Source organism: Carassius carassius, chromosome 5, assembly GCF_963082965.1.
Source record: "Carassius carassius chromosome 5, fCarCar2.1, whole genome shotgun sequence".
Lineage (NCBI taxonomy): Eukaryota > Metazoa > Chordata > Actinopteri > Cypriniformes > Cyprinidae > Carassius > Carassius carassius.
In genome coordinates this window covers 2337056-2358429 of record NC_081759.1, presented here as the reverse complement: position 1 = coordinate 2358429, position 21374 = coordinate 2337056, and the positions used below count along the sequence as shown (strand labels likewise).

The window sequence follows — 21374 nt, the reverse complement described above, 5'->3', positions numbered from 1 at the left end:
CACAATACTAAAGACATGGGGCCCTTTGTTCTGGCTATTTTGAGATTAATGATAGGGAACAAAATAATCTATATTCATTTTCAGCAGTGCTGCAAAAACAAAAGACAAAAAATGGCAAACTTATCAGTTTTGTCACATCTATTCTCAACTGGCTTTGACCTAGAATGCAAAAGGATCTGAGATACCATTTAACCACTTTAAGAAATTGGATTTAGTCTTTTTTTCTAAAGATCTGAAGTATTACAAGGTTCCTGTTTCTCATGATTGATTAATTTCCATGAAGTATTTGATTACTGGAGGGAGGATTTTAACATTTTAAATATGCGACCTAAAAGATTTTATGCAGAAAAATACAATTCCTACTCAAAAAAAAAAAAAAAATAGAACAATGTATATTCATTACAGACACATCCAAGACATTACGATTTTATTAATTTCAATTATTTCTCTATAGGCTAAAATCACACATTTTCTTGTCATTAACAGATGTTATGACTGTGGAAACCCTGATATTACATAGTTATATCTTGGAGTACATTTATAAAAACATAATTTTGAAGCACTATTTCAGTTCAACTTAAGATTTAATAACACTCAAATTGCAATAGTTAAAGAATCAATAGTTGCATTGTCCCACATGCATAGCTTTATTGTCTAGCAGTTCATAAGTTTGCACTTTGGCCTTAACATCTGTCTGGAACTGGGTCAAGAAACAGCCTTATCTAGTCTTTAGCAGCGTGACACTGTTATCGCAGCTGTGCATGTTTGCGGTAATACAGGCCTTTCCTTAAAAACAGTCCTGTGTTTCCTGTCATTTCACACTTGTAATTTAGTCTCAGTTTCAGTGTAGTGCAATGACAGCAGCTGCAAAGCACGAAACTGTTGATTTTTCATGCATCTCATTTCGGAAAAACATGTTTTTGTTTTTTTTGGGTTGTGCTATAAATGTAGCTGATTCTACATCACCAGCTAGTGTCAGATTAATCGCTTCATCAATGCATGCTTGTAGATTCAGGATTCTCACAACTTTAACCAATGCACTTCCATTGCTAATGATAGTTGGGACAGATTTCCACGTGCTATAACAAGTCTCAGTTAGCTTTCTGCAGAACATGTAACAAGGTTTTTATTATATAATAAATAAAAGAAAGAAAAGATAGAAAAGAATAGAGCAAGCTATTTTGGACCAGTTTCTGACTGTTTTTCTAGTTTTTACGCATCAGTGAAATTTTTTATTTAAATTTTTAAATGTTTGTAATTTTGTTGTTTTGTAATTCTTTAATATTTCTATTTGTATTAGCTTTATTTCAAAATGATTATTTATTAAACTAATTGTCTTGAGTTTCTCTTTTTTCAATTTTCAAAATGTTTCCAATTTTGTTACTTGATCATTTTGTCTCATTCTTAAATAGAAATAACATGAAAAGAAAACTAAACAACATTATCACAATGAAGCTAGTTCATGCTTATAACAAGAAGAAAAATTTAAAGGGAAAACTAAATATTTTTTTATTAACCTATTAGCATTTTATATATATATATATATATATATTTTTTTTTTTTTTTTTTTTTTATCCAAGATTTACTAACATATCTTGACTTTAAAATAATCAGATATTTGTACTGGAAAACAAGTCAAAAGTAATGAGAAGGAAAGTCATTTTTGCAGTGCAGCTTTCCAGACAATCTCAATAAGAATTTCTACTGCTTTTAGGTTAACATTTTAATTAATTTCGATTGCCTTTTCTTTTACAGACAAACAAACAATAAGACACACATTGCAAGGACGAAACAGGACTGCGTGTTTATCAAAACTCTCCTTTTATTCTGCATTTCAAAAACAGTCCTCAGAACAAACGTGTAGTGAAACATTACGCTCAGTTGAGTTTATCAAAGTACTTGAGTTTTCCTGAAGGGTCCGGGATAATCTGTGCGGGAAGAAGAGAAATACTGTAACCTGTGATCATACACAGAACACACACACACACACACACACAGAAATCTTACCGTATCACTGCCAGGCTTCCATCCAGCAGGACACACTGACATCAGAGAGACAGAGACAGAGTTAACAACACCCAAACCAAACCCTTACATTTATACCAGACACACTCGTAAGGTATGCGTGACATCAGATATTTATATATTACAATGTTCTGGTGGATAATGCATAATACATTTAGAGACTGACTGATATGTCCAAACACTTCAATCCACATTTCAAGAATAACATCTTTTTTCCTTTATTTAAACAGTTATACATATATAAAAAAAAAAAAAAAAAAAAGAGATATCAAAAACATATAATTTTTTCTGCTCTAGATATTTTAAATAATAATAAAAAGATAGATTTCTCTTGTTAGTTGAACATCATCTGGTCATCATTTGCTTCCATTCATTCTCAATCAAATCTCTCCATTTGTTGCCCATTTTATTGCTACATTTCAAATTTTGGACAGGCTACTATATGATGTGATACAGAAACAAATGATCCAGATGACATTTATTAATTTCTAAGATAATTCACTTAATCTGATCATGCTCCTGAAGCAGTGTTATTTTAGGATTACTTATAGACTAGTATTTATTAATATTTTGAATTGGCTTTTATTTTTATATTTGCAGTTTTACCATTAAATTCAGTGATTTTTACAGTGCTGCAGCTACCACAATCTATTTTTAATAGCTCTAGTTAACAGTAGCAGCTCTGCTCTGAATGTGAAGTGATACGAAAGCCCACTGTCTTTAGTTAACACGATTAATATCAAACTCTGTATTTGCATCCAAATATTTTAAGTATTAGAGTAAACATATAATTTGTATAAATGTAGTGTTAAAATTGGGGTCCCTAGTAAACAATGCTTCAATGTATTATTCAAATTATATCAAAAGCGTGTCATCACTGTAAGATGCCACAGGATTAATAACTGTACCGTACCTTCTCCGTGTTTATCGGTGTACTGGAAGGCCTGCACCAGCCTGAGGGTCTCGTCCACAGAGCGTCCCACCGGCAGGTCGTTCATGGTGATCTGTCGGAGGACACCTTTATCATCGATGATGAAGAGCCCTCTAAAAAGACAGCAGAGGATGAACCCATCACCACAGAACTCAGCAGGCAAGTCATTCATGTCATATTAAAACATAAGCTTTAAAAACAGGATTTTGATTTTTGACTGAATGCCGTTCATCTTGTTTTTGATTACTCCTGAGACATGCATCTGTAAAATCCATTTACGGTATTAACTCTTTCCTCGCCATTGACGAGTTATCTCATCATTTAGAAGACGTGTTTTCACTGTTATACACTCGGGGGCGCTATTACACATCTTCTGAACGAGTACAAAACCTCCCGAACAAAAACAGGACAGAGAAACGAGCGATCTCTCATGTGAACAGATGCATATGAAAAATAATGCGATCAACAGCAATAGACAGCATATAATTGAAAACTGCTAAATATTATAGAGTAAAATGATGATTTAGTTATTGGTATATAGCCGTTTACTGGATTATACTTTGATAAACGTACGGAACACTATAAAGATGTGTTTTTTTATAAAAATGTGATTTTCAAATAAAAAGAATGCTTTAAGCTAGAATAAATCAGTTTTTTTGTTTGTTTGTTTTTTTTCAAAGGTAGTTTTTATTTTGGTGTATTGCATATTCAAACAGCAAAATATACTGTAGGCCATCAAAATGGCTGGAGGTGGCTGGCAACTTTTTTCAAAAATGCCTTGCGGGGAAAGAGTTAAAATCCAATAGGGTCAAAAAATTAAAAGGCCTGGTTTCATTACCGGAGCGTGTGTCCCTGATCCTCAAGAAATACACCATAGTCTTTGGATATCTGATGAGTGAGGTCAGAAAGAAGAGGGATCTTCATTGGTCCGAGACCTCCTTGTTTCCTGGGCGTGTTGATCCTAATGAAAAGAAACCAGCGGTGAGTCCATTCACAGTCCTCACTTCTCGAAGATATCACAATGAATCATCTCAAAGTCCGGAAGTAGCAGTGTGTCCTCACCAGGCCAGGTGTGTAAACTGAGAGTCCACCGAGCAGGCGACCACCTCTGCGTTGATGGCCTGAAACTCATGCACACGATCACTGAAGGCGATGATCTCAGTGGGACACACAAACGTGCTGTGGATCAACACAAGCGTTCAGAAAACGGCTATTTTAAAATCTAATATTTCCTGCATTTATTGTATCGTTGACCAGATAAGTGCAACCTATAACCAGCATAAGAGACTTCATTTAAAAACGTAATGATTCTAAACTTCTAATAAGTGTGTTTGGTGCATTCAGTCATTTCATTTTTAAGAGTAACTGAAGTTAATGTAGTCAAAGCATGCTCACAAGTCCAGAGGGTAGAAGAAGAAAACCAGGTATTTTCCTTTGTAATCGGACAGTTTCAGCTCCTTAAACTCGCCGTTGATCACAGCTGTTCCTTCCCAGTGTGGAGCTGGTTTTGAAACTGAAAAGAAAGAAACTTAACACATCTATTATCCGAAAGAATCATATCTCAACATCCATTATTAGTGCAGATATTTTAAGTGCGTTTGCATGCATGTGATCTACTGTCTCTTTAAGAGATTCAATAGCATGCTGATCCAAGTCTTAAAACATGACGTGTCCTTAAATGCAGTGCACTTTTATACAAAACATCAACCAATAACTGTTCAAATGACCTGATTTGCACACAAAAACAGCACATATTAATATCTCAAACACTAATTGGAATTATTTATTCTGATAATGCATCAGATGAACTGTCGTGCTGATTAACAATCCCTGTGGAACAACTTATGCAATATGCATTCTCTCAAAAATAATTTTTAGAGCTTTTACACATGCGTTCAATTCAAATCAGTCTAAACATTTTTATTTTTCAAATAAGAGATTATGCTATTAAGCTAACAGTAGTAACGTTACGTGATGACAGCTGTTAGACACATAATCACAAATCACATTTCTTTACAATGCATGCATATTTAAAAATATATATTTAAGACCAAATTTGCATTGTTATTAATGCGTTGAGCATGCATCTGATTTGCATATACATATGCATAAATGTACGAACGCACTTTTTGCTTTGCTCAGGTGAAGGGAATGATCAGAGACGGGGACGCGGAAAGCCTCTCCGGGATAAACGTGTCCTCCGGCGTAATTATAACACTCCTGCTCCTTCTTCCAGTCTGCACCGTCACACAAAACCGACTCGGTGAGTAAAAAAAGTGTGCAAAGCACTCCTAGCCATTCTCTGGGCGTTTTAATGCAGCGACTGACATCCATTGCTGAGTCTCGCAGGAAGCACGTCTCTCGTCTGATCCGCTCGCAGACGTCATCGATCTGTATGATGACCGGATCGACTGAAGCTACAATCTATTGAGCGGGTCTGACGGCGATGCGTATGATGTAGAGATCTGCGGGTGTTTTCCAGAAAGGAGGTTCAACAAACTAACTAAAACTCTGAGTTGACTTTCCCTGAGATTGGAAACTCTTGAGTTTTCGGTTTCAGAACAGCTGAACAAAGTTAGTTCAATCCACTCTGAGCAGGTTGACTGAGTTTAGCGCGTGCACCAGACTGTGAAAAAGCCATGATCAATGGAGTTCCGAAATTACGATTCACCATGGCAACAGCTCCCTTCAAAAAGACTTTCCTGGCCAAAATCACGCTGATGAATTTCCTATTTAAAAAGAAAATAAATTGTCGGCCAGTGCTCGATTTTTCGGTCATCCGGTCACACAGTGGCGCAGTAGTTCTGTATATGATCGTCACTTCCGCTGCTGTTGGGCAGGACGGTCGCGCGCTGGCGGGAGTTCACCGGATTAAAGCTTTTTAAACCTCTTAATTGGTTAGTATTAGCTATAAAAGGTTATTATATTATATCTTACCACCACTTTTTAACATTACTGAAAGTTATACGTCATAACAACCCCAGATTGTCTGAGCGCGCGGCTCTTTGTTGCGGTGAGCGTCTTTTCCTCGCTTGACTCGACGGAGCCCGTATGAACACGTGCCTTTTGTTCTTCATTGGTTTACGGATATTAATATAATTACACGTCCTTTGGATATTTATGATTCTTGATCGTTTTTGCTGGTTATTTTGTTGGTTTATCAGGAGATAAGCATAGCATCTCGATGGCCTCTTCTATTGTCTTCGATGCACTGCGTATCAACGTACTCTAATTTAGTTTAGGCATTTGTATTAATAAATGTATAATTACATTTCTTGAACAATACTCTCTCACTGGTCATTGTTACCGGCGAAATTTGTGATTGGAATGTGGTTTGTGGTGTACGGTAGTTAATAATGAACGCATTTATTTATTGTATTGTAAATAGATTTTAGGTATTGCTTAACTTCTGATTTCAAAATAAGAAACAATGGTTTATAATTGCCGTACTTGCATTCATGAATACTAAACTTTGCAAGAAAAAGTAATAAATGAATCAAATATGGAATGGCGTGTCATAGGTAAAAAAACGAATAAAACATTTTCAAAACAAAATTCTGAAAATGAACTAATTTTTTTGCACTGTCTTGTGTTTCACAGCAGAGCTTCAATCCTAATCTAACGCCATGGCCGACAGCGATGATGAGTACGACCGCAGAAGAAGAGACAAGTTCCGCAGGGAGAGGAGCGACTATGACCGATCCCGGGAGAGAGAGGACCGCCGCAGAGAAGACTGGAATGACCGGTGAGGAAGAGGGAAATAATCGAAGGAGTAAGCCTGCAGATAGTGGGATGATCATTCTGAGTAATGGAGCAGAGGTTTACTGTTCACATTGGGGTGTCCAAAAAAAAGGGCCTCAAGCATGTTTTTCTTACCGTACATTAAGTATTTACGTATTTTGAAATATACACACATTCACTCTTAATTGCATGCCTAATATTGCTGAAAACATCATTTGATTTTGAATTACATGAACGACATATCCAAAATAAAAAGTTGAGAGGTTTACATTACTAGCTTTGTTTGCATCGACCTATTTTTATGCACATTTTAGGGATGTGACTTAAAAAAACACTGGATGGAAACGCCAAGATGTGCAAAAAAAAGTATGTTTTGTGTTCAGTTGACAATGGCTACGTTTACATGCACACAAATAATCCGTTTGTAATCGGATTTTGACTGCTCAATCGGATTGAAAAATGTTCATATAAACCCCTTAATCGATCCGATTGAGCTCAATCCGAATGAAATTTCGATCGGATTGAAGGGGGTGGTTTATTCCTTTTCTAATACAATTGAGTGTGCATGTAAACACTGGATCGGCTTGAACCACGAAACTGAAAGAACTGCGCATGTGCAATGATGCAGAAATAACGTAATAACGAGCCACTCTTCCTTTTGAATAAAGTGTTGTATAAATGTGTGTCCTGTCATTGATAAAACTCTCCTTTCGGCAACTGTGAAGTGGAGCAGGACAACCTCGTTTTGGATACTCATCCACAGGCAACCCGGTTTGGGGCACGGCGGGGGACTTTTTATTTTTATTTTTGCGTGATAAATATGAGCAGCACAGCGGTTTATGTATATTTATCCATAAACGGGTAAATATTAATTCTGCTGTTAACTACACTTTCTTTTTCTTTTTTTTATGTGCACTGCAAACAGTGAGAAACTCAATAATATCTGTCACTTTCGTTTTTCACTTTCACTATTTGAGCAGTGTGCGCATGTAAAAAAAATGTCTGGCCAGTAGTTGGCGATGTCACGTAGTAAAGAAACACGACGCAAACATTTTAAAGACGTAATACGCATGTGGCACACATTTTTATTTTAGTGAATTTCAGGCCCTCAAAACACCATTGTTGTGTTAATGAATGGCACACAAAGATTGAAATCTAAGTAGACATGCATAAACTATGATGGAAAGACATTTAGAGAATAAATTCCAGCAATTTTTATGAATGATACTTTGTCCATATTTCTGAGTATTATCCTCAGTTTATGATGGTTGTATCTCAGCACAAGAGACTTGTATGTTTGCATATTTTTATATCTATTTCTTGTGGTTGTCGTTTACTGGCGGCCCTCGGCTAGAGAATGGGACAGAGGGCGTGAGCGGCGCAGCCGAGGGGAGTATCGAGACTACGAGAGGGGCAGACGAGAGAGATTTTCACCTCCACGTCATGACATGAGCCCTCAGCAGAAGCGCATGAGGAGAGACTGGTAACAACAACTGTTTTAGTAGAAGAGATCACTTTTAAACTTCTGTTTGAAACCTAGCAGCCTACATGGGCAGTATCCTAATTCAAATGTGACCTCACAAGTGACCAAAATAAAATTAATTAATTGCTGCATGTATTTGATTATATTTTAAAAGGTTAATGTTATGCCTTCCAATTAATTAAAAAAAATTATTTCTTTTTTTTTTTGGTAAAGGTAAAATTTAAAGCAGATGATAGAATTTCTGAAAAAAATAAAAGGGCCATACTATTGTTGTAAATATTTTAATAAATTATGAATGTTTTGGGAATTCAATCAGACACTTTGTTTTTCATTATCATTGCTGTTTTAAACCATGAAAACAGATTCCCAAAAAATTAAAAACATGAAAAATGAATCCGAATTTCGGGGGGAAAAAGGGATTTCATAGGGCCCTAAATAGTCTTGCTGAATTTAATAAATTGTTTAGACATGTTTTATTAATTAGCTTTTATTTATTTTTTTGGTCAAATTTAACTTGACCATTAAAATGGATTCCAAAAAAAAAATTTACAAAAAGGGAGAAATCAAAAACTAAAAAAAATTTGGGGGAAATAAAATGATTTACTTTAAGCATAAAAATACAAAACATTATCAAATAGTGCATCTGCAATGCCTTTAAATACTTATGTAGGCAGCTCACTAGGTTTTGAAATGAAGCAAAAGAGATCAAATGCCTATATAAACCTCTTCTGCACTCTTCTCAGGGATGACCATGGAGGTGACCCTTACCATGGTGGCTATGACCTGGGTTATGGAGGCGGTGGAGGACCCAGCTACGCCCCTCCTCAGCCGTGGGGTCACCCGGACATGCACCTGATGCAGCCCCATCATGGGATCCCCATCCAGGCCAGGTGAGCTGGAAGAACACAAGCAGCTCTACAGTTCACCATTTAACCTGTTAACACCACCTCTCTGGTCATCTTCCAGGCTGGGAAACATCCATGATATGGATCTGGGTCCTCCCCTTCCTGTGATGAAGACCTTTAAGGAGTTCCTGCTGTCCCTGGACGACTCTGTGGATGAGACGGAGTCGGTCAAACGCTACAACGAGTACAAGATCGATTTCAGGCGGCAGCAGATGCAGGACTTTTTCCTGGCCCATAAAGACGAAGAGTGGTACGAGAACAGTTACTGTTTTGTTTTGTGCATTAAGCTAGTGATGAAGGAACAGCAAGTCCTGCAGTCAGTTTTGAGGGTGAAGTCACGTGAAGGCACCTTTTAAAGTTGTAGTTCATCCAAAATTGGAAAATTTTCTTTTTTGCATGAACTATTCCTTTAAATCTCGAGTGCTTTATTTTCTCCTGATAGCATTATTTCTAAATAATGTCTACTGTTGTCTCCACAGCGACTGAATTGGTCTCATCATTGACTTGTTTTGTGTTTTAAACATTCTTTCATTTCAGGTTTTTGCATATTGTTTATTGGTGTACAAATTAACACAAATCCTTCTTCCCTCCATCACCACAAGGTATTGGAAGATGAGAAAAGCTCTTGGACGCGCCGCAGGAGTCGCTGTTAGTTAGTCAGGGTTTGCACTGCGCACAATGCAGCTGCCTTTAGAATCCAAGTACCAGGGCTTTTAGCTAGACAGCCGAACACTCACAATCCAAACCTACCGCCGCGTTCACGGAAAAAGTTTTTTATTTTATTTTCTATAGTGTGTGATGCCTTTCTTCCCCTTTTTCTTTTTCATTTTTGATATTTGGATCAATCAAATCCCCACCCCCCCAAAAAACGCAGAAATGGTGTGTATGTACACACTCCTCTGAGAAGACGCTCTCAGTGTAAATGTGTTGTAATGCGGGGAGTACATCAGGTAAATTTAGTGCACACAATGGAAAATGTTTCACCCAACTGTTTTGACTCTCATTTCTTGATAATGCATCAATTTCTAACTTATTTTTTGTTTCTACGTCTTTGGTGGTGAGTCTACCTTACTGTATTACACACACTTAAATACAAGATTTGTTTATAGCATGTTTAGTAAGACTGACAGAAGTGCACTTAAAAATGTAGCCAACAAATTGGTGTCATAAGCTCTTCAAAACCTAGTGTGCTGCCTTGCTAGATACTGCCTAAACATGCAGCTGCCTTCTAAGACAGCATCTTAACTGGAATGAAACTTTAGAAGTGAATGATCTGGAAATCATATGCAGCAGTTTTGTACTCCCTTCACTCAGTTTATTTCATTGGAGTTTGACATTAAAAATTATGTTAATCTATTTTGTGCGCACACACACACACACACACATATATATATATATGCATATATGCATTTGTCATTTCTGTTCTGCTTCTAATAACCCTGAATATTTGTAACTGGTCCATCAGGTATCATCTTGGAAGGATACATGCAAATGCTGTCTTAGAACCTAACTACAAAAAGGCATCTTAGAAGGCAACAAAGTGATGTTTCTATCCTTATGGAACGTCCTTCACTTTGGGAGCATGTTTATGTTGCCTGTCTAGGCAGCTCACTAGTTTTAGAATAGAGCCACAAAGTCATATGACACATAAAGTGGGTCAGTTATTATGTGGGATAATGGAATTGCTGGTTTACATTAGATTCATCAAAGCACATTTAGATATGTATAAGGCAGGATATAACTAGCAGGTCTCTTGGTGACTAGTTTGTGAAGTTGACTTCAAAAATAGTTGCTAACATGTTTTTTTTTTTTTTTTCTTCCCCAAACACCCCATTTGTCCCTCTTTCTCCTTTCGGTCTACCTGTCAGGTTTCGTTCGAAGTACCACCCGGATGAGGCTGGGAGGCGTAAAGCAGAAGCCCACAGTGCTCTACAGAACCGGCTGAACGTATACATGTACCTGATGGACAATAACTGGTTTGAACCGGTCTCTTTGGACATAGAGCATGCTCCACAAATCACCAAGATTTTAGATGCAGGTAAAGAGAAATGCTTTTCATTTGCTAGTTTTAAATGTGTAAAGAATGTCAATTGTCATTTGCTCCACCTCAGGTCATTCCAAACTGAGTCCATTGCTGATGAAGAACTATGGCGGTCAGTTACACATGCCCTTTTCTCAAAACATGTTTCGTTTGTCTCTGTTAGCCGTAATAAAGATGGAAGGAGGAATGGAAAATGACCTGCGGATCCTGGAACAGCCCACTGAGGAAGAGGAGGAGCGAGAGAGACTGTCATCCGGTGGACCTGGTTCTGAAGCTCTTAAACGGGACGAGCCCAGGCCCGCAGATGTTGAGCGCAAACCCTCGACTGAAAAAGACAAGATGGTAAGTCAATGTTGCATAATGGAGCAATCTTTGTATCTTTGTCACAGTGATGATTAACACTGTACCTATAGGGTGAGGGGGATGAGGGCACTGAGAAGGATGCAGCTGCTTCTGCAGGAGGAAGTGAAGGAGAGGAGAAGACTGAGAAGGAAGCACCTGCTGAACCAATCCCAGAACCCAAGAAGGTGAGTTAGCCAAGTCCTGACGCCTTGGGTACAGTCTGTTGGGTCAAACTGTTTTGTAACTTTAATAAATGTTAGTACATCTACTTGCATTAATTGCATTCTGGTGCTTTGACATTCTCTTTCTCTCTTTAGCTAAGCAAGAAGAGGAAGAGGAAGCACAGTGGAGACAGTGAAGATGAAGCCAGCGCATCTGAAAGTGAATCTGATTCTGAGTCGGACTCAAACTCTCACTGCTCAGAGAAACCCTCAGAAAGAGAACGAGAACCAGACGAGGGAGAGGAGAAGGAGGAAGAGGAAGAAGAGGAGGGGGAAGGTCCGTGTCAAGGCCTCTGATAATGGATCATCCGTGTCAAAGTGTTATGGTTGTGACAACTGTGTTTCTGGTCTTTTAAAGCCACTGATGTGAAGGAGCGAACGGAGGAGCAGAAGGAAAGAGAGAAGGAAAAGGAGAAGAAACCAAAGGACGATCAGCCTCCACGACCTCGACCTCTTCACAGGACTTGCTCTCTGTTCATGAGGAGCATCGCTCCGACCATTTCTAAAGCGGAGATCGTCGCTGTAAGTGTGCACGCAAAGCAATGCAGATTTTTGCTGTTAGTGTCCATAAAGTGTTGTCTAAATGCTGCAGTTTTTATTTTTTTGGCAGCTGTGTCGACGTTATCCGGGATTTATGCGTGTTTGTTTGTCAGAGCCGCAGCCAGAGCGCAGGTGAGATGAAGTTAGATTCTCTTCAGTTTCAACACTTTAGAGCAGATGATATAGCTGAAACTCTTATTGAGAATATTTGGGGTTGCCTTTTCTGTTACGCTGATTTAAAATATGTATTCAGAGGGCTCTTATCATTTTTGACTGAAAAATGTGTTGTTGTTTTTTTACTTCATTGGAATGGTACTAAACTTGGTAAAGGTTTTGGAACTTGCTATGTGAACAAAATTCATGGGTTAAAGGGTTAGTTCACCCAGATAGCAAAATTCTGTAATTAATAACTTACCCTCATGTTGTTTCAAACCCGTAAGACCTCTGTTTATCTTTGGAACACTATTTAAGATATTTTAGATTTAGTCCGAGAGCTCTCAGTCCCTCCATTGAAGCTGTGTGTACGGTATATTGTCCATGTCCAGAAAGGGAAGAAAAACATCATCAAAGTAGTCCATGTGACATCAGAGGGTCAGTTAGAATTTTTTGAAGCATCGAAAATACATTTTGGTCCAAAAATAGCAAAAACTACGACTTTATTCAGCATTGTCTTCTCTTCCGTGTCTGTTGTGAGAGAGTTCAAAACAAAGCAGTCTGGATATCCGGTTCGCGAACGAATCATTCAGTTCACCAAATCGAACTGAATCGTTTTAAACGGTTCACATCTCTAATACGCATTAATCCACAAATGACTTAAGCTGTTAACTTTTTTAATGTGGCTGACACTGGAAATGAATGGGAAGCAAATGTCATCTAGTGGAAACGTTGGGTACTATGCCTAAATTCAGTTGGTGCTCCAAAGCACTTGAGAACTACAGTTTACGTTGGAAGTTTACATTTCATGTCAAAGCTCAATGTATTAACGGGGGAAATTGCTACATAAATATTCTAAAGTCCCCTGCAAAATGTGTGTATATAAAAAAAAAACATTGAACCCAAATATAGTACTTTTATTTTCATTGCAATAAAAATGCTGTCATTTTTGACTGCCATATTAGGAGCACCAGAGGGATGTCAAATTCCGTTTTCTGTATTATGAGCAGGTCTTAAAAAAAGATAATACAGTAAAACATGAAAATTATATAAAATTAAAAAATCTCAGGTTACTTAATGTTATCTGTATTTCTGGCAATATAAAATGTTTCACTAAATATATAATATATTGAAAGCGATATATAAATAATAATATATTGAAAGAGACATTGGGGACTCTTTTAAAAGCTAAATCTTCCATCTTTGTGACTCAGGTTTTTCAGGCGTTGTTGGGTGACCTTCGACAGAGGTGTGAACATCAAAGAGATCTGCTGGAACCTGCAGAACATCCGGGTGAGTTCTGGCGTCTCTGGCTTGAGTTGTGTAGTAAACGTCTCGCTCAATGTCTCCTCCTGTTCCTCTCTGAGCAGCTGCGGGACTGTGAGCTGGCTCCTGGGGTCAATCGAGATCTGGCACGCCGTGTGCGGAACGTGAACGGAATCACACAGCACAAGCAGATTCTGCGTAATGACATCAAGCTGGCTGCTAAACTGATCCATGCCCTGGATGACCGGGAGAGGCTGTGGAGCCACAAACCCAGAGAAGAGACGCACGCTTTAGAGGTATTCTCACTGCACAGTCTCAGACTGATACCATTTCAAACGGTTTTGACTGTCTGATTTGATCCATCATTGATCTTTTTATTTCCTGAAGCTCCCGGCTCAGAACCCCATTTTGAAGAACATCACTGATTACCTGATTGAGGAAGTGAACGCAGAGGAGGAAGAGCTTCTGGGAAGTGCAGGAGGAGCCGACTCTGAGGAGGGATCCAAAGAGGGGAACCCCACCGAGATAACTGTGGAGAGAGATGAAAAACTTGTCAAGGTCGGAAAAATCGTCTTTGTTACTTGACCCCAAAATCAGGAGATGTAATTCACTACACCCACTACGCCCATATTTGTGGAATGGAATACAGTTCTTCTTTCAGATTAATTCTGGGATCTCACACTTCCAGAATAATACATTTTGTAGCGTTTTTGTTTTGACGACAAAAATAATAGTTTGGTAAGGTGAAGAAGTCCTATTATCCATTAATCAGCAAAGAGATGATTCTGAAGACATTCCCAATCCTGATTTCCGGCTGATACACACATAATTTGAAAAATCGTAATTCTTATATTGTGTTGGGAAGGGACATGATTTATTTATTGATTTCTTTTTTTCCACTCAGATTCATCATATTGGTTAATGTTAGGCCTTTTTTTGCTAATGTTTTTTTTTTTTTCATTGACATTTATTTTATATATATATAGTCCTCATTACTATAATTTAAAAAGGAAATCTCATTCTCATTCCCATCATATTGGGAATTACTGTGCCTAACTGTCATTACATTGCAACATGGTTTAAAAAGAAAAAAGATACACACTGATTCAGAAACTGAAAGTGTAAATGAGAATTTCAGTCTTATTTCAGTTTGGTGTTTAATTCAGTTGAGTAATGTCTGTCTCCTCCCAGGTGTTGGATCATCTCCTGTTCTATCTGCGTATCGTACACTCTATTGATTATTATAACACCTGCGAGTACCCGAGCGAGGACGAGATGCCCAACCGCTGCGGCATCATACACGTGCGAGGACCCATTCCCCCCAACCGCATCACTCACAGAGAGGGTGAGCACCGCCTTTACTGCGAACACCAGGCTGTGTGATTTAATTTACTTTTATAATTTTTTTTGTATCCCAGTTTAGTGGATGGTTGGTTGTATAAGAAAGTAGGGCTGGGTGATATGGCAAAAAAAAAAGTCATAACTAGTCAACTTGAAAATGTGCCTGTAACATGGTTCAAATTTCTTTATTAACCCTCTAGTTCAGGGGTTTTCAAACTGTGGGTCGCGACCCACTTGTGGGTCACAGAATGGAACAAGGTGGGTCACACAAAGTCACTTGGCTGCAGCTAAATTTGCGTTTCAATAAAAACACACACACACACTCACACAGTTCAGTCTAGGGCTGCACGAATGTGACGAGTGGGGCGGGGCCGAGAGCCGTGGAGTGATTGGGAAATGAGCGACACCTGCAACACTCACCGGTCTCGAGAACCCCGGAGGAGATAGGAAGTATACAAAAGAGGAGCGACGACAGTGAAGGACGAGAGAGGCCACTGGGTGGCGTCTGTACTTACCGGTCAGAGAGCACCTGTCCATCAAAAGCTCACTATCCAATCAGAGTAGATCACTGTTAACACCACCCCCATGAGATGTTTGTGTCAAAACACCAAACGAAAAACTGCGAAACGTAAGCGAAATCTGTAGCAATGAATTCAGAATCCACGATTAGCGAAAACGAATCTTTGAAAAACATTAACAAAGAATGAAGCATATTTGAAGAGCCTGTTAAATTTGTGCGACTGAGTTAATTTTTTTTCATTTTCATAGTGTTTTTCTTCTTTTGTAATGGCATATTTTTGATAGTTTCTGAAAAAGTTACGTTCAGTTTTATAAAGTTTCGTTCATTATTATTGAAACAAATGTAATTCCATAAGCAGGGCACAAATGCAGGATTAATTGTAACACTACAAGATTTAAACATTTCCACGTAACAAAATGTACAAAAGTTTGCAATATTTCCTTGATGTATCATCTCTGTTTAGAGAAAAATTTGCCAAAGTTCAGAAGTCTTTTGAAGATATTGCTGAACATTTATTTAACCATCACAAAAATAAATATATTTTTTTTATTATTATTTAAAATGAGACACATCTGTTTATTATAATTTTTTACCAATTTCACAATTATTTTAATCTCAAAACTGTGTTAGATAGCTCTGCTTTGCTTCTCATGCTTTTCTAAATAAGTGTTGGATTGTGCTCCGTTCTCGCCGACACAAACGGAAGATCATGAATGTATTTTCTGCAACAAAACACAGCAGCGCAGATTACAGTTCACTAGAGTGAGCCTGCTTCACGTTTTTATGGACACTACATATTTTAACGTCTGTAAACAAAAATTAAAACTGAAATATTAGTAGTGAAAATTTTTTATTTTTATTAAATACTTAATTTCTGTCATCAAACTTTTAAGATTAGGCTTAAAGTAATGTCAATCGTTTTCTTATTTTTTTTTATATATATATATTTTGGTGGGTCGTGAAATAGATTACACTTGTCTAGGTGGGTCGTAGAATGGAAAAGTTTGGGAACCACTGCTCTAGTTAAAGAAAATTATATTCCAAGTTCACCACACATGAAGGTATCCACAAAATTTTAAATCACTTCTTCATTCTTAGTTCAACTCATTCTATTCAACTATACATGTACTATAAATGGTTGATTATACATGCACAAACTAAGACCATACAAAAACTACATGAATACTGTACATAAAATTTTGCAAAAGAGATATTTTGTACAAGAAACCATGCAGAAGAGAGATTTTGGGGGAAGCAGCTCATTGTGCGAAACATTAATTGATAAAATCCCTTTATGCTCGTGTAGCTCAAGTGCTAGAGCATTGCGTTAGCAAGCGCAATGTTGGGGGTTTGAATCCCAGGGAACACATGTTAGGAGAAAATTGTTAGCCTGAATGCAATGTAAGTCGCTTTGGATAAAAGCGTCTGCTAAATGCATGAATGTAAATGTAAAGCCATTAGGTGGTTGACATCCTAGAGAGTGTAAATGTTGTGTCTGTCTGAATATTTCTGTTTGAGCGATCTGACAGGTCATCTTCTGGCTCAACCGAGGGCCAGTGGACTGCAATGGAATTCCACTTCACCATTAAATAATCCCATGTCACAGAGAAATGAGCTCAGCTTGTTGACTTCTGATCCTCTTGTAGTGGCTGACTGGCAGAAGACATTCGAAGAGAAGCTGGGACACTTGTTCAGTGTGAAGGAATCCCTGTCTGAAGACGAGGCAGCAAAGATGGGCCGCAAAGATCCAGAACAGGAAATGGAGAAGTTTGTGCTGGCCAACACACAGGAACTGGGCAAAGACAAGTGGCTTTGTCCTCTGAGTGGGAAAAAGTTCAAGGTGTGTGATATAACATGCTGGTTTGTTCATCTGGTATCCTTAGGCCCTGCAGGTCGAGTCAATAAAACTAAGATTATTGGAGTACGGTTTACAATAATAAACTATATCAGTCTTTTTGCTTCAAAATTTTGTTACTTGACATTTTGTGAAATTTACTAGCTATTTTTGAGTGAGAATTTTCTTTTTAATTTAAACCTGTTTTTTCTTGAAGGGAGGTTGTACATTTTTTACAAAATTAATACAAATATGAATCTCTCTCTAGGGCCCAGAGTTTGTGAGGAAGCACATTCTAAACAAACATGGCGACAAGATTGAGGAAGTAAAGAAAGAGGTCGTCTTTTTCAACAACTTTCTGATGGATGCAAAAAGACCCTCCATCCCAGAGATGAAACCTCCTCCTCCACCAGGCCCAGGACAGGGTATAAAACACACACGTGTGACCCTGGAGCACGAAAGCAGTCTTAAGTCTCTGGGGTATATTTGTAGCAGTAGCCAATAAAACACTCGGAGTCAAAATTATAGTTTTTTCTTTTATGCCAAAAATCATTTGGATATTAAGTAAAGATCATGCTCCATGAAGATATTTTATGAATTTCCTACCGTAAATGTATCAACTTAAATTTTGATTAGTAACATGCATTAATAAGATTTCATTAGGACAACTTTTAAAGGAGATTTTCTCAATTTAGATTTTTTTTTTTTGCTCCCTCAGATTCCAGATTTTCAAATAGTTGTATCTCAACCAAATATTGTCCTCCTAACAAACCATACATCAATGGAAAGATGATTTATTCCGCTTTCAGATGATGTACAAATCTCAATTTTAAAAAATTGACAGACTTGTTTTGTGGTCCAGGGTCATATATCAGTTTTGATTTTTTTTTTTTTTTATCTGACGGAAAAAAATCCCATTATCGTCTCATTAAACATTTTCAAATTTTTCTTTCTCACATTAGGAGTGCTTTCACCGGGAGGTCTTCCGTTCCCACCTCAGGGTCCTCAAGGTCTCATGGGTTTTGGCCAGCCCAGACCTCCAGTGATGGGTTATGGAGGTGTGTGTTTGTTAAAGTAATGGAGTCCGAGTTTGCAGCTCACATGATCTCACAATGTGATCTCAAAATCATTTTTAATGCATCTCAGTTTTTCAACAGTGGTGAAACCATAAAACAATGAAAAATAAATTGCATTTAATTTATGCAATGATAAACAAATTTTTGAGGTGTTCTTTGACACTTTAACAGGTGGTCCTCCTTACCCACCCAACCAGTATGGTGGAGGCGGCAGGGGCAACTATGACAACTTTCGTGGACAAGGCGGTTACCCTGGAAAACCAAGAAACAACCGGTGAGTCAGTCATATTTCAGTTCTGTTTTAATTTTAGTTGGGGAACAGATGGGATATTGTGTTAGAAGCTCTTAGGATGATAATGGACAAAATTGTCTTTTTCAGAATGATGCGTGGGGATCCTCGCAACATCATTGAATACCGTGACTTAGACGCTCCGGATGATGTGGACTTCTTTTAGAGCTCCAGTTTTATTCTCTCCATTTTAATGTTTTTTTTTTTTTTTTTTACTGTTGTCTCAGCATTTTCTTGTATTGCATTCATTCCAGAAGCTGCCCCTTACTGTCTCTCTGGTTTGCTCATATGTATTACAGAAGCGCTCCACCTGAAGCATGTCCTTTATGTTGGACCTCTTGCATACTCAGTGTTCTAGATATTGAGCTTGTGCTTGTGGCCTTTTCTTCCAATAAAACTTTGACTTGGATCCTTTTTGTGTGCAGAATTGGTTTTTAAATATTACATTTGATTAACTTTTTTTTGTTTTAGTTATACATTACAGTGATTTATATCATTTAAAAACAAACAAAAGATAATGTTTATAGTAAAACACTTGCAATGGAAGTAAATTGTTAGCATTGCAGAGGGGTTAAAAAAATGGATGGTTTGTATTTCTGCACTTGGATGAATTTAAAAAGCCGGTTTTATTTGATCCATATCTTTAAGGTAAATTGTCCTTCACCAGGTGGATGAGTTCCTGCGGGTGAAGTTGTTGTGTGTAAATGGTTTCTTTCTGGTACACACATTAGTTTTCTTCATTATGAATGTTTCTCCAGTGTTTTATGGTTGAGACAAAGTTGAAGGACTGGATAGTAGTAGTCCGTAAATTAAACCTTAAAATACTCTTGTTTTGATAAGGATAAAAATGTCTGCTTTGAAACCCAATATTTAATTCCAGGGCCATTTCAACATTCATTAATTCATGCAAGTAAAAAGACCAAATAGCATGTCAATGCATAAGAAATAGGACATTTAAAGCAATCAAAATGACATGGAATTGGGCACCTTTTGGAAACGGTCTTGTAACAATGGTAATCTTTAAATAAATCATAGTAGTTTTATGTTGACTAATCATCAAAATGCATGATTTAAAGCACACTAAAAAAAAATGTATGGGTCATTTTCTGCAAGGTCATGAGCCAGTAATTTCATGGACATTTCTGCAAACCCTAACACAAAGCAATGAAGTGCAAAATTAAAAATAAATATCAAAACACCTGTGTGTACCTGCATATACATTATCAGAATTGTTGGTACCCATGGTATGTTAAGTTAACGTCTATGTTAAGTTGGTTTACTTGCCTGTCTGCTGGATCTCTTCCGTCCTTGTATGTTTGTACCTCACCAACCCGTGACACCTTATGTGTTCACATGTATTTAAATTACCTATTTGAAGTTTCATAGTCACGTTTCTGTATTGCAATAACTGTTTTCTGCCTCATAATTTAAGATTTTCTTGTGTAGCTACTATGATATTTTATGGAATTTTACCAAATTTAAGACTTTTTAAGGACCCACAGAAATCCTATAATATGACAATTCATATCTCACCCTACCAAATTAACCCTTCTCGTTCTGTTTTAAAAATTCAACACTTCAACAAAATCAACAAGAATAAACTAATAAAACAACTGTCTTCCTATGAATAATTTAATCATGTGAAAACTTACAGGTTAGTCTTTTGGCTAAAGTTTGTATTTGACTTTTATCGCATGTCTCTCTGTACTTTAATTTTAAGCAAATTAGTTTAGTTTTAACTCTCAGGATGAGGTCAATTACTTTTGTTGTAATTGTCGTCACTCAAAAATACAGACAATAGAGCTCTACTTTTATTTATCTTTCAACATTCTTTTATCTTTTAATGACATCTCATATGCAGCTGCAAATATTATGCATTTGGTTGGCGTCTGATTATCGGCATGTTTAAGCTATAAAAGAGGTCTGGCCACTGGTATTTTCATGCTGAAGTACTAAAAGAAATATTCAGGATTTTTCAGGGCAGACATCATATTTAAGTATTTAATATTTAATAATTACTCTCACTTCCTTTGTTTAATATATTTTAGAATGTTTAAAAGTCCAGAATCAGCACAACTGCAGTATTTTGTTATTTCAGCAATTTTAGTCTTTCACTAGCAGTGATATTTCAAATGGTGGAAAGAAAAATTCCCTACAATCGTCACAGATGTAAAAAAAAAAAAAAAAAAGGAAGTCAACACACAGGACAGATATATAAAAAATTTAAATGACAAAGTAGAGCCATGGAATAGAGCACATGTTGGGGAGGTGAAATGTTTTTGTAAGTAAGGGATAAAGTACATCAAGCTGGTTGTTACTGCAGAATAAACCATTCAAGTCGGGTTCTCGATCAGCCTGTCAAAGTTTATTCTACGCTGATTCTACATTTATTACATGACTACTTGCCACATTAGTAAATATTTGTTATTTATTTATTATTACCGGTATTAGCTATTTGGATCCAAAATGGCGCCAACATATAGGCACCCTGGAGAATGGTGCAGGACAGGAACAGGGTGGAGAAGGTTATTTTCATCAGCTTTTGTCCTTCTTAAAGAATAATGATATTGTACAAGTTTCATAGTGCAAGTATAGTACAGAATCTGCTCTTTTGTAAATGTTAAACGATTTGCTATTAGCTGTCGACTCAGGGAAATGCCTCTGTT

At 37.3% G+C, this 21374-nt stretch overlaps 2 protein-coding genes across 3 annotated transcripts; one reads left to right on the top strand and one right to left on the bottom strand.

Annotated features, from left to right (window-relative positions):
* Positions 1-1804: 1804 nt before the first annotated feature.
* Positions 1805-5690, bottom strand: LOC132140600 (peroxiredoxin-4-like). Its single transcript, XM_059549416.1, has 7 exons — positions 5083-5690; positions 4352-4469; positions 4019-4135; positions 3795-3917; positions 2939-3069; positions 2008-2042; positions 1805-1928 (listed from the first exon to the last, which is right to left on the bottom strand). The coding sequence occupies exons 1-7, from the start codon at positions 5288-5290 to the stop codon at positions 1878-1880; spliced, it is 783 nt and encodes a 260-aa protein (XP_059405399.1). The 5' UTR covers positions 5291-5690; the 3' UTR covers positions 1805-1877.
* On the top strand, positions 5099-19113 carry srrt (serrate RNA effector molecule homolog (Arabidopsis)). 2 transcript variants are annotated; one of them, XM_059549415.1, is made up of 20 exons: positions 5099-5223; positions 6562-6701; positions 8052-8180; positions 8924-9070; positions 9147-9335; positions 10954-11123; positions 11290-11468; positions 11540-11653; positions 11786-11966; positions 12048-12211; positions 12300-12361; positions 13597-13675; positions 13753-13944; positions 14036-14206; positions 14840-14993; positions 17156-17349; positions 17612-17768; positions 18306-18401; positions 18591-18693; positions 18799-19113. In XM_059549415.1, exons 2-20 carry the CDS (start codon positions 6583-6585, stop codon positions 18872-18874), a joined length of 2676 nt encoding a protein of 891 aa, XP_059405398.1. In that variant the 5' UTR covers positions 5099-5223; positions 6562-6582; the 3' UTR covers positions 18875-19113. The 2 variants fall into 2 exon arrangements, with proteins under 2 accessions (XP_059405398.1, XP_059405397.1); XM_059549414.1 differs by lacking the exon at positions 5099-5223 and adding an exon at positions 5738-5857.
* Positions 19114-21374: the final 2261 nt, after the last annotated feature.

Coding starts and splice junctions, on each gene's coding strand:
- LOC132140600 (XM_059549416.1), bottom strand. CDS start 5,290: ATGGATGTCAGTCGCTGCATTAAAACGCCCAGAGAATGGCTAGGAGTG. Junction 4,136..4,351: donor TTCTTCTACCCTCTGGACTT/GTGAGCATGCTT, acceptor GTTGATCCACAG/CACGTTTGTGTGTCCCACTG. Junction 3,070..3,794: donor GATCAGGGACACACGCTCCG/GTAATGAAACCA, acceptor CTGTCTTTTTAG/AGGGCTCTTCATCATCGATG.
- srrt (XM_059549415.1), top strand. CDS start 6,583: ATGGCCGACAGCGATGATGAGTACGACCGCAGAAGAAGAGACAAGTTC. Junction 9,071..9,146: donor GGGATCCCCATCCAGGCCAG/GTGAGCTGGAAG, acceptor GTCATCTTCCAG/GCTGGGAAACATCCATGATA. Junction 11,469..11,539: donor CGACTGAAAAAGACAAGATG/GTAAGTCAATGT, acceptor CTGTACCTATAG/GGTGAGGGGGATGAGGGCAC.